The 19,993-nt window shown below is 47.0% G+C and overlaps 1 protein-coding gene across 2 annotated transcripts in view; it reads right to left on the reverse strand.

Annotated features, from left to right (window-relative positions):
- CFAP65 (cilia and flagella associated protein 65) overlaps nucleotides 1-9,341 on the reverse strand; it is a 35,537-nt gene extending 26,196 nt beyond the window's left edge. For both annotated transcript variants that reach the window (XM_030327514.1, XM_030327516.1), the window contains exons 1-8: nucleotides 9,274-9,341; nucleotides 8,351-8,397; nucleotides 7,363-7,413; nucleotides 6,832-7,003; nucleotides 4,801-4,985; nucleotides 1,117-1,219; nucleotides 392-558; nucleotides 15-214 (exon numbers count right to left, since the gene is read on the reverse strand). In XM_030327514.1, coding sequence (XP_030183374.1) covers nucleotides 15-214; nucleotides 392-558; nucleotides 1,117-1,219; nucleotides 4,801-4,985; nucleotides 6,832-6,996 — 820 coding nt within the window. In that variant the 5' untranslated portion in view covers nucleotides 6,997-7,003; nucleotides 7,363-7,413; nucleotides 8,351-8,397; nucleotides 9,274-9,341. The remainder of the gene's footprint in view (nucleotides 1-14; nucleotides 215-391; nucleotides 559-1,116; nucleotides 1,220-4,800; nucleotides 4,986-6,831; nucleotides 7,004-7,362; nucleotides 7,414-8,350; nucleotides 8,398-9,273) is intronic.
- Between the last annotated feature and the right edge of the window lie 10,652 nt (nucleotides 9,342-19,993).

Below are 19,993 nucleotides of genomic sequence, written 5' to 3' on the forward strand. Positions count from 1 at the left end.
GAAGTCGGCCTCACCCACGGCCTGCAGCTGCATGCTTCTTTTCTGCTTGCTGCCTTCTCCATACCAGCATGTGGCCTGAACTTCATAGATGGTGGCCATAAGGGGATGAAAGGTCACCTTGATGCAAGAGGCCTGGCCTGGCTCCAGCAGCCCCGTGGTGGGCAGTATCTGGAACGGGCTGGGGAACTCCCAGGTGAAGAAGGTGGGCAAGTCCCTGGAGGGGGTGTAGATCAGGGTCACTGAGCTCATTCTGTCTGCTGCCCCTACTTCAGAAAGGTGGTGATGCTGGGCCCCACCGTCTCTCCCCCTTCCCCCTTCCCCCACCAGCTCCCTGGGACCCTCCTCACAGCACTCACTTTCCCTGCCTCGGAGCCTCAGCCGCTCCCCTTACCCCACATTTTCCAGGCAGAACCAGGCCTCAGTCACGTCCCCCACGGCACACGTGGGCAACTGCAGGGATCGTGGGCAGGTCAGACTGTGGCAAGGAAGGGTGGCCCTCAGGTCCACACAGAACATCCCCTCTGCTTTCTCAAACCACAGCTGGTCCACATACTCCTTCTGCAGGTGGGGCAGGAGGAGGTGGGGGGAGCAGGCAGTCACTGATCGGTGGTACCTACATGGTATTCAGGGACCACACATCCCGCCCCAGCTCTTGGCCATGGCCCCAACACAGTCACTGAGGGGTGGGCTGGGCCATGACCCTCGCTTTTTGTCTTGAAGGAAAGCCGGTTGCCTGTCCTTCAACACTGCCCTAGTCTCAGAGATATGGGGCCTCTTTGGTGAGGAACAAAGTATTTGGGGGAGTGTTTTGGGCTAAGGAATCTAGGGCTTTCTTGTGGTTAATACAGTAGCACAAATTTTAGCCCCCAACATCCAACTGGGAACCCCCTTCAGTTTAGCAAGTTTATAGTGTGAGTTTCTCCAGGGCTTCACTAGCTGGAGTTTTTGCTATAGCTGGCAGGACGTGTGTGTGTGTATGTGTGTGTGCACATGCACGTACACACGCACAGGTGCAAGGGGGGTGGGGTGCTCCTTGCTGCTGTGCCCTGCTCCCTCTTCCAAGGTCATCGTGCCTGTGTCCCTCCCTGCCCGTGCCCTCCAAGTGGCAAACCTTACCTCCTCCAGAGGCCGAAAAATAATGGGGAGCGTGAAGGTTATGCCCGGGCTTAGCAAGATGGGCTGGGGGATGACTGTGAAGAAGAACTTGGTCTTGGGAGACCTGCAGGAGACAGCCAGGGCTTAAGCACTTCGGGATCAGGGCCCAGAAAACAAGAAAAATCCATGAGCACTGAGCTGGGGGAAACCAAGGCTGAGAACAGACCTATCAGGATGCCTTTCAAACAGACCTAGGCAAGGCCGGAGAGTTCCAGTGTGGGGCAAAACCACAGACATTGCAAACTTCAAAACTATTCATAGGAAGATGATATTGCCAATAACTCTATACCAATAAATGTTAAAGTTTAGAGCCAATAAGCCCATTTCTAGGGAAGTATAAATTACCAAAACTGACTCAAGAATTAGACAATAAATTTTATGGCCACCCTACCGAAAATCATCAAAACCAGTGAATAAGTAGCAAAAAATCTTCCCACAGAGAAAACACTAGGCTGGATGGCTTCATAGCAAGTCCTACCAAACATCTGATAAAAAAAAATCCCAGTCTTTGGGACGCTTGGGTGACTCAGTAGGTTGAATGTCCGACTTCGGCTCAGGTCATGATCTCACGGTTCATGGGTTCGAGCTCCGTGTTGGGCTCTGTGCTGACAGCTCAGAGCCTCGAGCCTGCTTTGAATTCTGTGCCTCCCTCTCTCTCTGCCCCTCCCTTGCTCATGCTCTGTCTGTCTCTCTCTTTTTTTTTTTTTTTTAATTTTTTTTTCAATGTTTATTTATTTTTTGGGAAAGAGAGAGACAGAGCATGAACGGGGGAGGGGCAGAGAGAGAGAGACACACACAGAATCGGAAACAGGCTCCAGGCTCTGAGCCATCAGCCCAGAGCCCGACGCGGGGCTCGAACTCACAGACCGCAAGATCGTGACCTGGCTGAAGTCGGACGCTTAACCGACTGCGCCACCCAGGCGCCCCTCTGTCTGTCTCTCTCTTGAAAATAAATAAACATCAAAAAATTAAAAAAAATAATCCCAGCCTTATCTTCCCAGTAATATGAAATGTGGCAACACACTCCCCTACATAGTCTATGAATCTGACTTGATGTAACTTTGGTATGTTGGTAACTTTATTACCCAAACCTGGCAAAGGCAAGAGAAGAATGGAAAATTACAGGCCTATCCAAAAACAAAAGGAGAGAACCAAACGAATTTAGCAACGTTTAGAAAGAATACTCAAGTATGACAAAGGTGAGCTTACACCAGGAACACACAGTTGGTTTAACAGAGAAAATCAATTAATGTAACCCACCAGGTTAACAAATTAAGAGAGAAAAAATAAAATGATAATTTCAATAAAGGAAAATAATAGACAGCCTTCAAGGTGTTATGAGAGAAACTCTTAGCAACCTAGGAATAGAAGGGAACGCCCTTAACCTGATGAAATCTTAAAAAATAAAAAACAAAAACCAAACCAAAACAAAAAACTACAGGAAACATCCAAACAAATAGTGACACACTGGAATTTTTCACTTTGAGATCACAAACGAAACAAGGATAAACATCAGTGGTGGAAGAGATCATCAGGGAAAGTATGAACTTTTCACTAAATGGCTTGGAGATACTTGGCCATTTGTTTGAGGAAAAGTGTTATCGTACAACCATTCACAAAAATTAATTCTCTATAGCTAAAAGGCAAATGTGAAAGGCAAAGCTATAGTCTTTACAAGATACTATAGAAGACTCTCTTCATGACCTAGGTAGGTGGAGAGAAGGACTTCTTAAGCAAGATACAAAAAAGCAGAAACCATAAAAGAAAAAGATTGATTCTTTTGATTCCTTTGAAATGAAGTAATTCTATTCTTTGAATGACATGGTAAAGAGGAAAAGACAAGTCACAAGGTGGGAAAAGATATCTATAACACCTGACAAAGGATTGGTAGCCACCATAAGAACTTAAAAAAAGGGGGGGGGGGCGCCTGGGTGGCTCAGTTGGTTAAGCGTTCGACTTTGGCTCAGTTCATGATCTCATAGTCCATGAGTTTGAGCCCCACATCAGGCTCTGTGCTGACAGCTCAGAGCCTGGAGCCTGCTTCAGATTCTATGTCTCCCTCTCTCTCTGCCCCTCTCCTGCTCATGCTCTGTCTCTCTCTGTCTCAAAAATAAATAAGAAAATATTTTAAAAAAACATTAAAAAAAAAAAAAAGAGGTGCCTGGCTGGCTCAGTCAATAGAGCATGTGACTCTTGATCTCAGGGTTGCAAGCTCGAGCTCCACGCTGGGGGTGGAGTTTACCTAAAAAAAAAAAAAAGGCAATCTGATAGAAAAATAGGCGCAGACTTTGACAGGAATTCCAAAAATGAAATGGTCGATAGCATATGAAAGACACTCAGCTGTATCAGTAAGCTGGAACATGCAAATTAGAACGACAAAAAATTACTGTTATTAGCAAAACTTTTAAACTCTGGCAATAACAATTGTTGGTAAGAAAAGTGGAGGAATGGGAATTCATGCATGGTTGGCATGGATATAAATAGAAACATATATTTTGGAGAATAGTTTGGCTTATCTATAAAAGCAAACATGTACATGTCCTAGATCACAGCAATTCTACTTCTGTGTATCTACCCTAGAAAAAACTCTTGCAAGTGAAGATCTATACATGAATGTTGACAACAGTCTCAAACCAAAAACAACCCAAACATCCCTCAACAGAAGAATGGATGAGGGCATCTGGGTGGCTCAGTCAGTTGAGCATCCAACTTCGGCTCAGGTCATGATCTCACAGTTTGTGGGTTCCAGCCCCAAATTGGGCTCTGTGCTGACAGCTCAGAGCCTGGAGCCTGCTTCAGATTCTACGTGTGTCTCTCTCTGTCCCTTCCCCGGTCACACGCTCTCTCTCTCAAAAATAAATAAAATTTAAAAAATACAACCCAGGGGCACCTGGGTGGCTCAGTTGGTTGAGCATCCAACTTCAGCTCAGGTCATGGTCTCGCAGTTCATGAGTTCGAGCCCCACGTCAGGCTCTATGCTAACAAACAGCTCAGAGCCTGGAGGCTGCTTCAGATTCTGTCTCCCTCTCTCTCTCTCCCCCTCCCCTGCTCATGCTCTGTCTCTCTCTCTCAAAAATAAATGAAGGTTTGAAAAAAATTTTTTTTAAAAAACAGAAGAATGGATGAATATACTATAATATAAGCATCTATTGGGATATTATCCTGCAGTGAAAAAGATGAACTATAGTTGCATGCACATGAGTCTTAAAAACATAACAGAACAAAAATAAAAGACATATATAAAAGACAGATATATACCCTATTATTCCACTTATGTCAAGTTCATAAGAAGGCAAAATTAAATGATATCATTTAGGGATGGAAATGTAGGTGGTAAATCCATTTGAGAAAAGCAAGAAAATCATTATCACTAAGTCCAGTCATGGTTACCTTTATGGGTAGGGAAGGTGTTCCAGTAGGGATGTGACACGACATGGGAGGTGAGCTTCAGACACATTACTCTTATTGATTTGGTCCCATGGGTTCCCCTTTCAATAATTATTCAAACTGTGCATGTTTTATATACCCTTTTCTAATTTTATATGATAGTTTTAAAGGTTTTTGTTTTTGTTTTTTTTCAAAAGAGCGACTGTTTGAGGGGCTTGAGGACTCAGGGGCTGGGTCTCTGATCCCTCATTCTGATACCTGTACTTCATCTTCTGGATTTTCAAGGATATATTTTTCAGAGTCAGGTTCTTGGTGACCTCCTTCCCCAGTGCCCAGCCTTTCCATTGCAGCTCCTCAGCCACCTCGATGCCCCAGATGACCCTCTTCTTCACTTTGTCTTGCCTCTTTGGGAAGCATATTTGGGTGCCCGTGAAGCTGGCAGGCTGTGCAGTTGGCAGGGAAAAGGGGGAGAAAAAGGATGCGTTAGCCAGGTAAGATTCAAATACCCAGAGAACAGATAAAGATCTCCCATCTCTGGAAAGTGAGGACTTACACCACTGCTGGCTCTTGGGGGATGGTCTGGAGACAGAAGGTGAGGGGCAGGTCGGCCTTGGAGTGAGGTATTACCATTTCTGAAATCACTACAATGCTTTTCCAACTAGATTCTCTGTGACCCTGCCCCTGAAGCCTTCCCTGGACCGTTCCATCCAGCACTGAGTGATCTTGGCTGGTCTGTTCTGTTCCTCCATGCACCCAAAGATACCACGCACTTCGGGTACTGCCTTTTCCTTTCCTTCCTTCCCATCCTGCCCTTTCACTATGGAAGCCTCTCCTAGCTGGTGTGGTCTATCCCAGGCACTTTTTGAGACCACAAGGATACGCCACCACTCCCTCTTCCTGTCCCTCAACTGGCTGATGGAGCAGGGGAATGAGTAAATTTGCCTGAAACAAGCCCTCACCCCCCACCCTGATGTGGGGGCCACTCCAAGCACAGCTCCTGATGATGCTAGAGGTGCAGTGTGCCAACACTTCCCATCTATAATGGAAAATCCTTCATGACCTGATCCCTAGGAGGGTGGAGGCAGATGCAGGGGGAAAGGCAAAGAGAAGGGAAGATGAACCAGTATCTCTTCCTACCCCAGCCATGGCTATGAACACTCCACTCATGGCCATTTTATTTTATGTTTGGCCAAGCATTGCTTCAATGTTGTTACTTAATGTAAAGATATATTCATCCATTTGACAAATATTTATTGACGACATATTATGTGCCACTGTGCTAGGTGCCAAGACAAGAGCGAACAAGACGGACACACCTCTTCTCTGTTGGAGCTTACACTCTCAGTTTAAGTAGGTACAGAGAGTGTCAGATGGCCAATATAGTATTTCCTTTCCTGGTTCGCCCACAGGGGAAAGGTGACATGGGTGGACAAGGGCAATTTATTGTAAATATTGGTTGGTGCATCAGTCAGGGTCAGGAAAACAGAAGCCACTTTGGGTGTTTGAAACAAGGAATTTAATGCACAGCCAAGGCATAGTGAAGTCACTCAGAAGCTGGCAGCATCAGGAAGTCGCTGCCACACTAGGTTAGGGGAGGTGGTGGGCTTCTCAGAGCGCTGAGGCCTGTCTGGTAGGGGCTGGAGTCATGGGGAAGTGCAGCTTCTGATGGAAATACTGTCGGAAAAGTAGAGATGGAGGGACAGAGATACCCTGGCTTCTCCCTTCCTCCTCATTTCCAATCTCCTGCCCGCACAGAGCAGAGTGGGGAAGGGCAGTGAGTGAATCTGGGGCAAATAGGCCCAGAATGGCACAGGTGGAGGGGTGAGGTGACTCCCAGTCCTCGGGAAGGCAAATGCAAGCGCCATCTCACCTAAGGAGGCATGAGAATCCACACACAACACAGACACACGCTGCACCAAACACACTCCTACCCCATAGGCACCCTGTGGGACAACTGCCCCCTACCCCTGCCACGTCACACAGAGACAGTCCTGAGAGCTGCAAAAAGTCAGCCACATCCACATATTGGCCAAACACTTGGTCCTAGGGATCAGGACCAGAAGAACTTTCTGAGGGAAGAGAAAATCGCTGGCTACTCTCTCAGCTCTGATGGGCACCTCCCTAGAGTTCTTCACACACACACTCCCATTCCCCACAGCCACCACTCCAGTCGGCTTGGTGCCCAATCTATGAAGGAGAGTCAGGTCCTTGCAGATTCCTACCCCCCTGCCCTGCCACCTCTCCCCAGCCCTGCTGCTCCTGCCCCGCCCACCCGGAACATGTCCTCACGTGGGCACTGGTGTTGCTGCTACCGCAGGCACTCAGGGCCGCGCTGCTGCCAGTGATGGTGGGGATGGCCATGGTGCTGGTACTCAGGCAGGACCCGGAGTTCATGGTGTAGTCACCACTGTCCCTGGTCCTCATCAGGGGGCTTGGGGCTGCCTGGATGAGCATCACACACCTGGAACACAAGTCCAAGGGGAGCACTCTGGCTAAACCAGTAGTTCTTGCCAATTTGGAGTTAGGAAAAGACCACAGGGGAGACAGGAGGGACATCAAAAAGAGAGGCTGATGGAGTAGACTTGCTGTGGCCATCATGATCATGAAGAAGGGCCGGCTTGCCGGCTTTGGAACCAAGGTATGAGTGACACCATGAGGAATGAGCCTGAACACAAGATCCAGCACTTTGCCCAGGAGCCTAGAAATTCACCATGCAGGAAAGGGACTTGGGGATGAGGCCCGTGCAGCTCTGCCTGCCATGGCCACAGTTGGCATTTCTCAGTCAGTCCCCAGTGAGTGTGACTAAAGCATTTGCATTACCTTTATCTGGATTTTGCTCTCTGCTTGTTGCTTCTGAGCGTGACTTGCCTCCTATGAGGAGGGGCAAAGAAGAGGTAAATGAGACTGGGTGGTTCTTGGTCTTTGGGGTTTCTTCCATCAGTATGCAACCTGTAGTCCAAGTCTAAAGTAAGCATTCACTGAAATAATCACTCAATCCAAGGATAAGTGAATCAACCTCTAGAGCAGAGGGATCCCTGGATAGACTGCAGCTGGAAATTATATGCAAATATATGTGAGTGTTATATGCAAATCATATGCAAAATGTCATGTATCTGGAGAAGTGCTCTTTTCCAGGGAGAGAATCCACAGCTTTCACGGAATACTCAAAGGGTGTTTGGCCCTGCTCTAGGAGACACACATGGAGACTAAACTCCAAATCCCCTCTTCCTTTAGCAGACTTCCTTCAGCATACACACCCCGGTGTGGCTCCCATATTGGACAGCATCAATTTAATATCTTTTTGAGCATATATATACATTTTTTTTCAGACTCCACAGTGTCCTTCCCCACTTCTTTGAATAACAATCTCAAATATGGTAACAACTTCTACTGACATTCACTGAGAACTTATGTGCCAAGCAGTGTTGTCAGGCCTTCTCATGAATTTTAATCTTTACGTCATTTATGAGTAAATGTAAACTATCTTTTATTTGGCCTAAAATTACTTCTTTTCAAGGTGGGGGTTCAACTCCTTATTATAACATGTTACACTTTAGTAAACAATGTTATGGTCACCCTTTAGAAATTTATACAATTTCATCAGACACTCTCCATACTCTCTACACCACCATCCAAAGCAAAAGATTCCGTTGACTCAGTTTTTCCTAACCAGCAACACCTCCAAACCTCTCCAGAAGAATATCTCAGGTTCATTCACTCACTCACTCATTCATTCATTCACTCACAAAACATTTACTGAGTGCCTGTTACGTACCAGTGCTAGGCAATGGACAGGCAAGACCCTTACCTTCAATTGTAAGGAGGACGGTTCAGGTGGAATCAAAGAAATGCAAGCTGGGGAGACAGGGAGGAGAGTCCCATTACTTTTCTGCTACTGGATGGCTTTGTAGTCCTGCCAGACTCATTACTGTCTGTGACCTCAGGGGATTCTATAGATAGTCACTGCCTTGGGGCTCTGAAAAAGTCTCCAATCATCACATATAGAAGAAATTAGAGACAATGGAGTAGAAATCTGGTCCAGATCAGGTCTTAGGGTTTAGGGAAGTGAACAATGATCTTGAAGCAAGGAGAGCTGCGTTCCAGCACCTGCTCAGGTTTGTTGAGATGGGCAAGTTTCTCAATCTCCTTGAGTCTCAGTCGTCTCACCTAATGGGGATTATCTTATTTCATAAAGTTGATGTGAACCCGGAATGAAATAGGGAATTTGAAAAAGCCCTAGACAAACCAATGTTACAATCATAATTACAATCGTAATTAACAATCATAACTTCCATACTAGCTTGAGCTACTCTTTCAAAAGACACACATCTGCAATCATTGTGAAGACACAGGCCAAGGTAGGGGTTGTTTTTAAATCCAATTTTCGAAACTTGAGGACTTAAAAACTGTATATACGTAAACTACATATATATATATATATATATATATATATATATATATATATATCATCAGCTTCCTTTATCTGCTTCATTTCCAACCTAAACAATCTTAATATGATCAGTGGGAAAAGTGGTGGGTCGTCGTGTAGTGTGGAGTGGGAAAGAAATTGGTAAAATGAAGTGATCAAAATACTTAAAGCTGTTCCTCCTTTCTCTAAGAGATCCCAGGCTGATCTCGCCTCAGTCTCGGTCCCACAGGGGGTCTCTAAGGGACATGGAGGGGACCCTTGGCCACAACTTCCCAAAGGAGGCGGTCTTCCAGGACAGATACCTTCTTTGGCCGCTCGCGCCGTTCCCCTGGTCCTGGGACCAACTCTCAGAACTCACTCCGCCTCCATGTTGTCGTCTCCCTAGATACAGGACGCTCAAGGCACAGCGTTTCTTGGTATCCCAGGACAACGACGGCAAGCCGAATGAGTCAAGGCTCAAAGAAGGCGAAAGCGCAGTCCAATTTTAATGTTTACCTTATTTTTTATTCTCTGACTTTCCCTGCATAGTACTCACCGCGCTTCTACCAATCGCAGCATGTAATGTATGCTCTCCAATTATCGTGACATCCCTGCAATCCTGATTTAGTCGACGACCAAATTCATAGGAGGTAACTCCATTGGCTCCTCACTGGAGTAGGAGCAGTTCCAGTTCTTTCCGGACGCGCGATGGTGACATAGGGTCAGAATCTCAACCGGAACTTCAGTCTGTGATTGCGATTATTAACTTAAAAACACCCCGTAGTCATTTCTCATTTGTCTATTACTTTACAACTGGATTCTTCTTGCCAGTGGGAGAGAATGTGTCCTATCCATTTCCTGCCGGTTTTTCCTCCTCCCAAGCACCAAGCTAACTCTTTTCTAGGGGTCTGGAAGTTAATGTATGAAGAAAGCATTGTTGTACTAAAGTGATTTTTGGAAGCCCATTTGTTGATTTGTCTGCATTTGCTTTGGGGAAAGTGTCTGTTAAATAACAAAAAGCCAAGGGAGTAAACTTTATTTTTTTTTAATTTTTTAAAATGTTTATTTATTTTTGAGAGAGAGAGAGAGACGGAGACAGAGCTCCAGAGGCAGAGGGGCAGAGAGAGAAGGAGACACAGAATCAAAGCAGGCTCCAGGCTCTGAGCTGTCAGCACAGAGCCCGATGCGGGGCTCGAACTCACGAACCGTGAGATCATGACTTGAGCCGAAGTCGGCCGCGTGACCAACTGAGCCACCCAGGTGCCCCGGGAGTAAACTTTAAAGATCCACTTGGCTTTTTTAATCGATTCGAGAAGTGGGCAGCATCCCATAGACCAAATAGAGAGGAGCTCTGAGGAGTTGTGCAAAATGGAAGGTTTTTAAAGACAGGAGGGTGGGACAAGATGTTATTAGCAAAAAAAAAAAAAAAAGAAAAAAAGAAAAAAAGGACTGTTTCAGGCAAGATCACCTTCCCTTATGGGGAAGGACAAGGGGTCTTATTGCAAAGTACTTCATCTTCCTTTGGGGGTTGAGGAAGGCACATGTGGCATGACATATTACCTCATTGGTGCTGACCAGAAAGTTCCTGTCTTACATGTTAGAACTACATTTCAGGGGGAGGTTGAAACTTGGCCTAAGTGACACCCATTTGGGGCCTGCGGTTTTCTTTTTCACAGAACTCATTTGCTGAAGACTTCTTAGGTGGGTGAGCTGAAAGCCTCAAAGTTCATTCATGGACAATTAAAGATGTTTCACTATCCAGGACAGTGATGGGGGGTGCAGTGTTAGAGGGAGAGACTTTAGTGAGTCTGGGGGGGGGACCCAGAAAATAAATTCTCATTTGGGAAAGTTGGCATTTGCTTGTGAAAGTAAACAATGGACTAAGATGACAATGTGGCCCCAGTTGGCCTGGGAGATCACATGGTCAGAAGCTGGCTGAACTGGAGGGAAGGGGCAGGCCACAGGGCTCATTAACTTATGTCAGCACCATTAGATTTGGAATTTTCTTGGGATCAAGGAATGTGGAACTCAGTGAGTTTTTCAACAGTTTTAACATTATTCTCAGAATCTGAAACCTGCACTTTGGACATGACCACTTCTATGCTATTTGTAGTTTCTGTAATGATTTCCTTTTTGTTTTCCTCTAAACACTTTTTGAAATGGTCAACCTGACTCAGCTGGACCTTAAGGACAGGGAAAGGGACCTGTTTTTCCACTCTTAGGCCAAAAAGAAATGGGAGCAGTGACTCTGGGGGCAAGGCTTGGTAGTGACCTCAGGAATCCCAGCAATAAAACCTCAAGAAGGTGGGAAAGCTCACGCTAGGAGCCATGTGTCCTTATGCTTCTTCACTGAAGGAGTGTCCCTCCAGAGCTCTGGTGTGCCCAAACCTTGGTAGATTCTGGGCTTGGGACAATGAAAGGATATTCTTAGTAGGGCTCCTGTGGGTTCCTCTTCTGTGGAGCTGTGGCTGCCTCCTGAGAGCTCTGCTGGAGAGTGACCTTGACTGACATAGTGGACTCCCAGGGAGGGATCCAAGCCAGACTTTACTCCAAGAGGCAAATGACATGGAAAGGGGTGTGACAAATGATTGAGTCTCAGGAGGAAAGAGGAAGCTGGGTTTGCTTTGGAAGTCCCACTTTTCGGGAACTCAGAACCCATGGGAAAAAATGGGTGCTAGGTCCTGGTTACTGTATCTTCCAGGGACCCAAGAAAGACAACAGGGTGGGTGTTGCTTGGTTCAAGACTGTGAACAGGGGGTGAGTGATGATTCAGGAAATTGATGAAGACCAGGATGAAGGCGAAAAGGAGGAAGGAGGATGGATAGTAGACAAACTTGCATCCTTTTGTTTGGAAACTGTGGTTGGGTGTAATAAAGATAAAGCACAAACTCAGTAATTTTGGCTTTAGCACACTGAAAAATATTTTTTCTAAGCACCCCCCCCCCTTCCCTAGCTGAATAGAATAGAGGAGATTCTGGGCCGAGAAATGTCAGGCTGAGATTAATCCTGACTGTGACTATGTGACTTTGAACAAGTCACATAACCTTTCTGAGCCTCTGTTTCCTCGACTGTTACCTGGCGATAATGATCAAAAGGCTGGTGTAGTGATTGAATGATCTGGCATGTAAGAAGTATTTGACAGATGGTAGGCAATCAACAAAAAAATGTGCATGCATGCACAGAGGTTGGTCACTGACACTAAGTGGAAGGCCCGTATAATTAAGCCACTTGGTTTTCTGTGCACCCTCCCCTCCTACCACCTCCCAGCCTCTCTGCTACATACTGGAGAGGCAGAAAGTTTTTCTCCTCTCCACATCTCCCTCATTTTTTTCTACAGAAGGAGGCTGCCTTGGTGCTCTGGGATGGAGAAAAACAAAAGGAGGTTCCAGGGTGATTTCCTGTCCAGCTGGCAAGTCAGCCCAACTCCAGCACATGCAAAGTCCTCTCCACCTTCCTTTCCTGCAACTCTGATTCCACTTCCAGTGTTGGTTCTGAAATAAGGTCTGAATCCAAGATATACTTAACTTATGGAGGGAGAGGAGGAGGTGAGTACCCCCACAGAAATTTCTGACCTCTGAAATTAGTGAGGTAAGTCTTCCAATCCCAGCCTGATGGGTGAAGAGTGAGAGAAAGCTGTAACTAAGAGGGTCATTGGGGGTAGTTTGGGGGCTGGATCTAGGAGCAGGCATGGAGCTCTCTCTGTATTAGAGTGCCATGGTCCTCTGAAGCTGCTAGGGGTGGGGAGCATGTGTTAAGAGGTTGATGGCACCTCCAGCCTGAAAGAGCGGCCAGAGCACAAAACTGGCAGGGACTTGGGAGAAGACTATCATATCACAAGAGAATTCAAATGAAAGAGTTCCATTTTGCCTAAGACCCCTCCCCACTTCCCACATAGGGTTTTCTAATTCTTTTGTGCCAACCCAAACTCCCTAGATAACTTCCTCCCTCTATTTGTTGTCCCTACCAAATGGTAGATAGACATAAAAGTCAGCATTAGGGGGATGGAGGGAAAAGGACATGAGGCTTAATTCCAGAAGACTCAAGTTCAAGCTTGGGCTCTACCATTTGATAGCTGAGTGATTTCAGGCAAATTATTAAATATTCCAGATGCTCACTTTCCTCATCTGTAAAATGGGGGCAAACAGGGATAGTATTCAAAATTCTTAACAATTGGAAAGGTATGGATGCCAACATATGAGAATGGATACCAGCTGGCCTTAGAGCTGAACAGGTCCTGGTGGCTTACATTGTGCCAGGCTTTAACCCTTTAGTTGCTGGGTCATGGGGGAAACATGGCGAGGGGACAGGGAAAGCAGCCACAGCAGTGGAGGACTCAGTGACTATTTCCCAACTGGTACAAAAGTATTTCCAGATTTTAACAGCCAGTATAACTATACTGGATAGCACTGGTTGCAAATGAGACCTGAGGAAAAATCCTACCTCACTGGATACTGTACACACAGATATTTATTTCAAGCCAAAACTTGAAGTGTCTCCCCCTCTGGTTCCTCCTCATTGGTGAAGGATCTGTCACCACATCTAACTGCTCTTTCTTTCTAGTCTAGCAGTGTTCCTTCTCTGTTAGCTTTCCCACCTGTCTTCCCCTAGACCATCTCCTATTCTCCAGCTACATGCCTGTCTGGCCAGCACCATGGACAGCTCTGGCTGACCAGCCCATCCCCTTCCTCCTGCCTTCTATGCCCGCTTCTCTTCCCCACCCCAGTGGGTCATCCTTGAGGAGACAGTACAATGCAGTGATTAAAAACAAACTCTGGAGTAAAGAAGTTTGGCTTTGAATCCCAACTCCACCAACTCTCAGCTGTATGATCTTGTTCTTTTGCTTCTGCAAAACCCAGTCTGCTCATCTGTAAACAGGGAAAACTAACAGCTACCTGAAAGGTTGTGAGGTATAAGTGTGATAGAAGATTTAAAGAACTTAGCACAGTGCTTGCCTTATTATATGTTCTAAATAAGGGAAGCACATTATTTTGTGACTTTCCATTCTATTTAATTCCTCAAACCCTTTTCCAATCCATTTCTGACCAGGGTTCCCTCTCAAGTGCAAGTGCCATAACGTGATCACTGGCTCAGTACAGCTGGCCTCCTTGGGACTTCAAGGATGGTAAGGGAGCCCATCTTTGACTGATCCATGATGTTATGACTTTGTTAGACTTTTTTGTATGTTTAAATTTTTGAGTTAATTTTAGATGTATAGAAGCATCACAAAAATAGTACAGAGTTCTCATAAACCCTTCACCCAACCTCCCCTTAGGTTAACATCTACATGACTGTAGAACACTTACCAAAACTAAGAAATTAGCCTTGGAACAACACACAGTATTCATGAAAGTAGAGAATTTATTTATTTAATTTCATAAGTTTGTCCACTAATGTCCTTTTCTTATTTTAATATCCAATCCAGGATCTTACCTGGGGCATTTCTGAGTCTTTCCTTGTCTTTCATGACCTTGACTCTCTTAAAGAGTACTGCCAATTATTTTGTAGAATGTTCCTCAATCTTGGGTTTGTTTCTTGTGATTTGAATAAGGTATGTATTATAGGGAAGCCTAATACAGAGGTGATATGCCCTTCTCAGTGCATCATATCAGAGGGCACATGGTGTCAATATACATTATTGGTGATGTTAACTTTGATCACTTGACAAAAGTAGTGTTGGGATTGTTCACTGTTAACTTGCTATTTTTCTCTATTTATTAGATTTTGCATGTGCATCTCTAGGATTAAGAGTTCAAAAACCAAGAAGCCTCTCCTCAAGTAAACTTTCTACCCTTACACTCCCAACCACTCCCCAAAACACACCCATTCCCTATCATCTGCCTGGTCACTTTCCTCTGAGTTTTCTTTTTTTTTTTAATGTTTTTTTCAATGTTTATTTATTTTTGAGAGACAGAAATACAGTGTGAGTAGGGGAGGGGCAGAGAGAGAGACACACACAGAGTCCGAAGCAGGCTCCAGGCTCCGAGCTGTCAGCACAGAGCCCGATGTGGGGCTCAAACTCACGAATGGTGAGATCATGACCTGACCCAAAGTCGGACACTTAACTGACAGAGCCACCCAGGCACCCCCTCTGCATTTTCTTAAGTTGGGCATTTGGAGGCAAGCTCAGTAGCCAAATCCAAACACACCTGGAGTTTATAAGGACAACAGGGTGCTTCCAGTCCATTTTCAGGGACTTTTTTTTTTTAAGATTTTTTAATGTTTATTTTTGAGAGAAAGAGTGAGCAAGAGAGGGGCAGAGAGAAAGGGAGACAGAAGATCCAAAGTGGGCTGCACTGTCAGTGCAGATCCCAATGCAGGGCTTGAACTCATGAACCATGAGATCATGATCCTAGTCCAAACCAAGAGTCAGACACTTAACCGACTGAGTCACCCAGGTGCCCCTTCAGGGACCTTCTTGTTGAGACCCTGCAAGTTTCTGTGTGCAGGGACACTCAGAGAAAATGTGACCAGCAAATGCCCATAGAAATGTCCAGACTATCTCCAGATCTGGCCTCAGCTCTTGAGCACTTTATTCAACACCTAACATTTTGGGTTTTTAAAAATCTCTAATAGCATGCTTTTTATTTGGCGATGGATGACTCCTTATTACCCACTAGCTCAGATCCATGAGCTTCCTTCCTTCCAGAAGGCTCTTCACTTCTCCAAGAATTTGCTATCATGGGAGATCCTGCCCCTAAAGCAGGTACATAACATTCTTCTAATCAATTGGCTGTGGAAAGATCTATTTACCCAACACTTGAGTTCAAGCCCCATGTTGGGTGTAGAGATTACTTAAATAAATGAGAACTGAAGAAAAAGAAGAAGAAGAAGAAGAAGAAGAAGAAGAAGAAGAAGAAGGAGAAGGAGGAGGAGATGATGATTAAGAGGCTTCTCACCTCTTCCAGCCCAATGGTGACTCCATTTTTAAAAACTTTTGTGTAAAAGTGTGTTTAAGGCCTCAGAAGATGCCTTCGTAAGTTCCTCTTTGCCCTTTGTTCTGGTTACTATTGCTGTGTAAGAAATCACTCCAAAACTTCAGAGTTCCAATCACACATTTTATTTTGCTTATGATTTTTTTTTTCAGGAATTCAGGAAGGGCTTGGCCAGGCAGTTCTTACTTGGACTCTCTCATGTAGTTACATTTAGATGTTGGCCAGGGCTGCCACCTGAAGGCTCCATTGGGCTGGACACCCAAGATGGCACACTCACATGGCTAACAGTTGATGTTGGCTGTGGTCTGGAAGCTAGTCTATCTGTAGCCTCTCCAGCTAGGCAATCTCAGAGCTATATGGCCTTTTCCTGACCAAGCCTCTGGCCAGATTCAAAAGGAGAGGAAGTGTCAAACAATTTGTGGACATATTTTAACCATTGCCACTCCCACCATGGGATCCTCTCACAGCTTCTAGAACATTATTCCTCCAGTTCTTCCCTGGCCGGTTCTTGGCCACCCCAGCCCCATCAAATCTTTTAGGTTGAGGCTGGAAATGCCTTCCTCCCATTCCTCTAGGATTGATGACTCATCAGTTCCCACCTCCTTCAGTTTGCTGCTGCAGGGCTATCTGGGTTCTGGTCTGGACCCTGCTACTGTGTGACCTTGGGTAAGTAACTTCACTTCTCAGGGCCTCAGTTTCTTCTCTGTAAAGTAGGAATTAGAAACATCACTTCACAGGCTGTTAGGATTTTATTTTTTATAAGCTTTTTAAAAAGTTGAGAGACAGAGAGAGAGAGAGAGAGCAGGGGAGGGGAGGGGCAGAGAATGAGGGAGAGAGAATCCCAAGCAGGACACGATCCCACCAGCCGTGAGATCATGACCTGAGCTGAAATCAAGAGTTGGATGCTCAACTGATTGAGCCACCCAGGTGCCCCCAGGCTGCTAGGATTCTAAAAGATAATGTAAATGAAAAACTTAGCACAACTGATGCTCTTAATTATGAAAGAAATAACTGTGGGCAAGGCATTTTCCCTCTTGGAGAGTTTATTTCTGAAATGGGGATAATTCTCTCAACCCAATCTCCCATGCGGATGAGAGAGGGTCTTAAATGAACTGCAGGAAGGGTCAGCCCAGAGGTGGAGATTTCCTGACTCTAACCTGGCCAGGAAGCCCCCTGCATCTATTCCCTTCTGGGGCCCCAAGCGATGTACGTGCGTGCGAGGTGGCCGGGGTGTGGCTTGGGGTGGTGCAGCACACAGGGCGAGCCATTATCTGCCCCACCGGCCTTATCAGATCCGGGCTGGCCACAACTCAGCCCCATGGAACAAAGAGGCTTTGAGATCCAGGCTGGAGTGTGGGACGTGGGGCCAAGCCCCAACAGGCACATTCCACTCAGGGGGCAGAGGGCACGGGGCAGGGGAGTCGCCGCCAACCCCTACCAGAGAGGTTTCCCCATGGAGGCAGGGCCCCCTCTGAGGTGGGGAGCAGGGGCCTCTACCCTCCACCATGAGCCACCATTCAGACTTCTTTGGGGCATTTCCTGCTCCAGCCCTTTTCACCAGGCCCGCAGCTCCGCCCCTTCCTTGGGGCACAGTGTCCCCTACCCTCGCACCCCATCCCTTCACTCCCCACCCAGCTCCCGTTTCCCTTCCTGGCACCTTTAGTCCCAATCACACCGTCTCCCAGTTCCTGAGCATGCCCTGCGCCTCTCCACGATCTGTTCCCAATAATCCGTCCATTTACCTTTGCCCCAGTCACTCGAGTCCAGAAGGCAGAAGCCCAAAACCACTTCCAGAAGTCCCCGGTCATTGCCCTCATCCTGTCACTCATCCTGTCCCCACCCCCGTCTAGGCACTCTGCTCTGAGCTCCTGTGTGACACTGTAGGGAACTCCAAACTTTAATCACTCTTGGAATCAGCTGAGCCTGGCAGAGGCTGTCGGGGTACATTACGTACAGGCTCTAGGCTGGGCAGGCAAGCCAGGGCTGAAATCCAGATGTGTTGGTACCCCAGTCTGCCCCCTGCACTAGGCTCTCTCCTAAATGGGCTTGCTGGCACCACGCCAGAAGAGTTGCTGTTTCTAGTTGGATCTCTATGGGGGGCAGGGAGGGATTTGCTAAATTTTTTAATGGAGGGGCTCCTATTTCCAGTTCACACACACCGGCTGCAGAGGAACCAGTGCTAGCAACAGGCCTGGTTGTCTAAAGGATTGATGCGTTCAGCTCCAGCCTTCACAGCACAGCAATGCAGACTATCAGAAACCATCCCCAAGGCAGTGTCTTCAGGTGAGTGCGGTCCTGCGCAGCTTGGGAAGAGCCATGCCCAGGATGACTGGGTCTCTCCAAACAAGAGAGAGAAGGCTGCAGGGACAGCTAGGGAATGGGTGCCTGAGAGGGCACGTCTGCACAGAGAAGTAGGAGACCAGGGTGCAGTGGCTCTGTGTTGAGGGCAGTCTGTCCAGGCGGCTCTCTAGGCCTCCCAGCCAGGTTCCCCCACTTTGTCTCCTGTACCCCAACACTCCAGGTCTCCCTATCTCCACGTCTCCCGGAGGACTTGTGGACTCAGGTACCAGTGTTGCATTTGCTTAGACTGGGCTATAAGGGCTACTCTGAATCTCCTCCCTATGCACTCCTGATTGGGGGATGGGCAGGCAGAGACAGCAGGAGCCTGGAGGGTTCCTAGAACCTCGTTAGACCAGCGTGGGGCATTGAGAAGAGAGGATATCTATATGGGAAAGCCCTGGATATCTCCCTTACAGGTGCAGACACTGAGGCCAGAGAAGAGCCACGGTCAAGGGCTCTGGGCACGGGGGGAGCTAGATCTCATGTTTAAACACCTGAAGTTAACTTAAGCCCTTTCTTCAACCTCACAGCTCACCCAAACTGGCTTCAAGTCCTGGCCATTCTACTCCTAAAATCTACAATCCATCACCTTCTTTCTGACCCCCAAGCCACCTCTTCAACCCAGGTTACCAACTTCTCTCCCCAGTAAATGGACTCCCTGCTTCCACAGCTGCCTTCTCTGACCGTCCTCCACACTGCACCTGGGCGAGCTCTCTGAAACAATCTAGTCGTGAGCTTCCCCAGCTTCAAACCCTCAGGCCCTCCCCAAGCCCTCAGGATGAAGTCCAAATGTGTGGTATACAAGGCTGTGTGTCATCTGATCCCTGCCTACCTCTTTACCTCAGTTTTGTCAAGCCCACATAGCTTTGTGAGGCTGACCTGGTGGCAGTTCCTCCAAGCCCCCAGGCTCACTCAAGCCCCACGTTGTTGCATTTACTGTGTCCTCAGCTTGGATCCTTTCCTTTACTTGCCTGCCATGCAAACCCTCCTACCTACCTGTCCAGGAAATCTTCCTAGCTCTCAGCCTCTTCATGGCATTCCCATAGCCCCTGTGAGAGGTCATCCAAAGCACTCAGCACACAGCATGGATATGTCTCCCCATGCTTCTTCCTCCCACCCAAGAATTCACTGATGGGGGGACTACTGCTTTCCCTCACTCTGGCACAGGACCTGACACAAGAATGTCTAGTAAACAATGACTGAACAGGTGAATGCAGGTCACAATTGTGGACACAGCAGCCTTGGGGATGGTACTTGACCCTGAGAGGAGAGGCAGGCATTGGGTCAGTAGATGCCTGGGCCTGGGAAGCACAGTTGACCCTCCTCTGGGCCTTGGCATTACAGACATCGGGGTGAGGTAGGCTCTGGTGGGAGGGATTGGGACTCTGATACTGCAGTGCTGGAAGATGACTTCCCTGGCTGTCTCCCCATATCTCCCTGCTCACACAGTCTACTCAGATCTGGTCCCAGGGTTCCCAGAAAAGCCACTGGGCACCCCACTTCCACTCCAAGTTTGGTTTTTGAGGGTCTGAATTCGGATCAGTGTTGGGTTTTTTTCTGAGTCTTTGCAGCCTTCTCTATCTGAAGAATAAGTGTGTTTCCGAAGGAGGCCCATCTAGAACAGAAAGATTTGGGGACACCAAATGGTTCTGGGTCTGCAGGATGGAGAGTACTCGGGCTCAGTAGGAGAAGCAGCTGGACCCCCATAGGGGAAAATCTCTCTCTCGTCTTCTCACTCACCAAATGTGTGGCATACAAGGGTCTGTGTCAT

This window comes from Lynx canadensis, chromosome C1 (assembly GCF_007474595.2).
Source record: "Lynx canadensis isolate LIC74 chromosome C1, mLynCan4.pri.v2, whole genome shotgun sequence".
In the NCBI taxonomy this organism is placed as follows: domain Eukaryota; kingdom Metazoa; phylum Chordata; class Mammalia; order Carnivora; family Felidae; genus Lynx; species Lynx canadensis.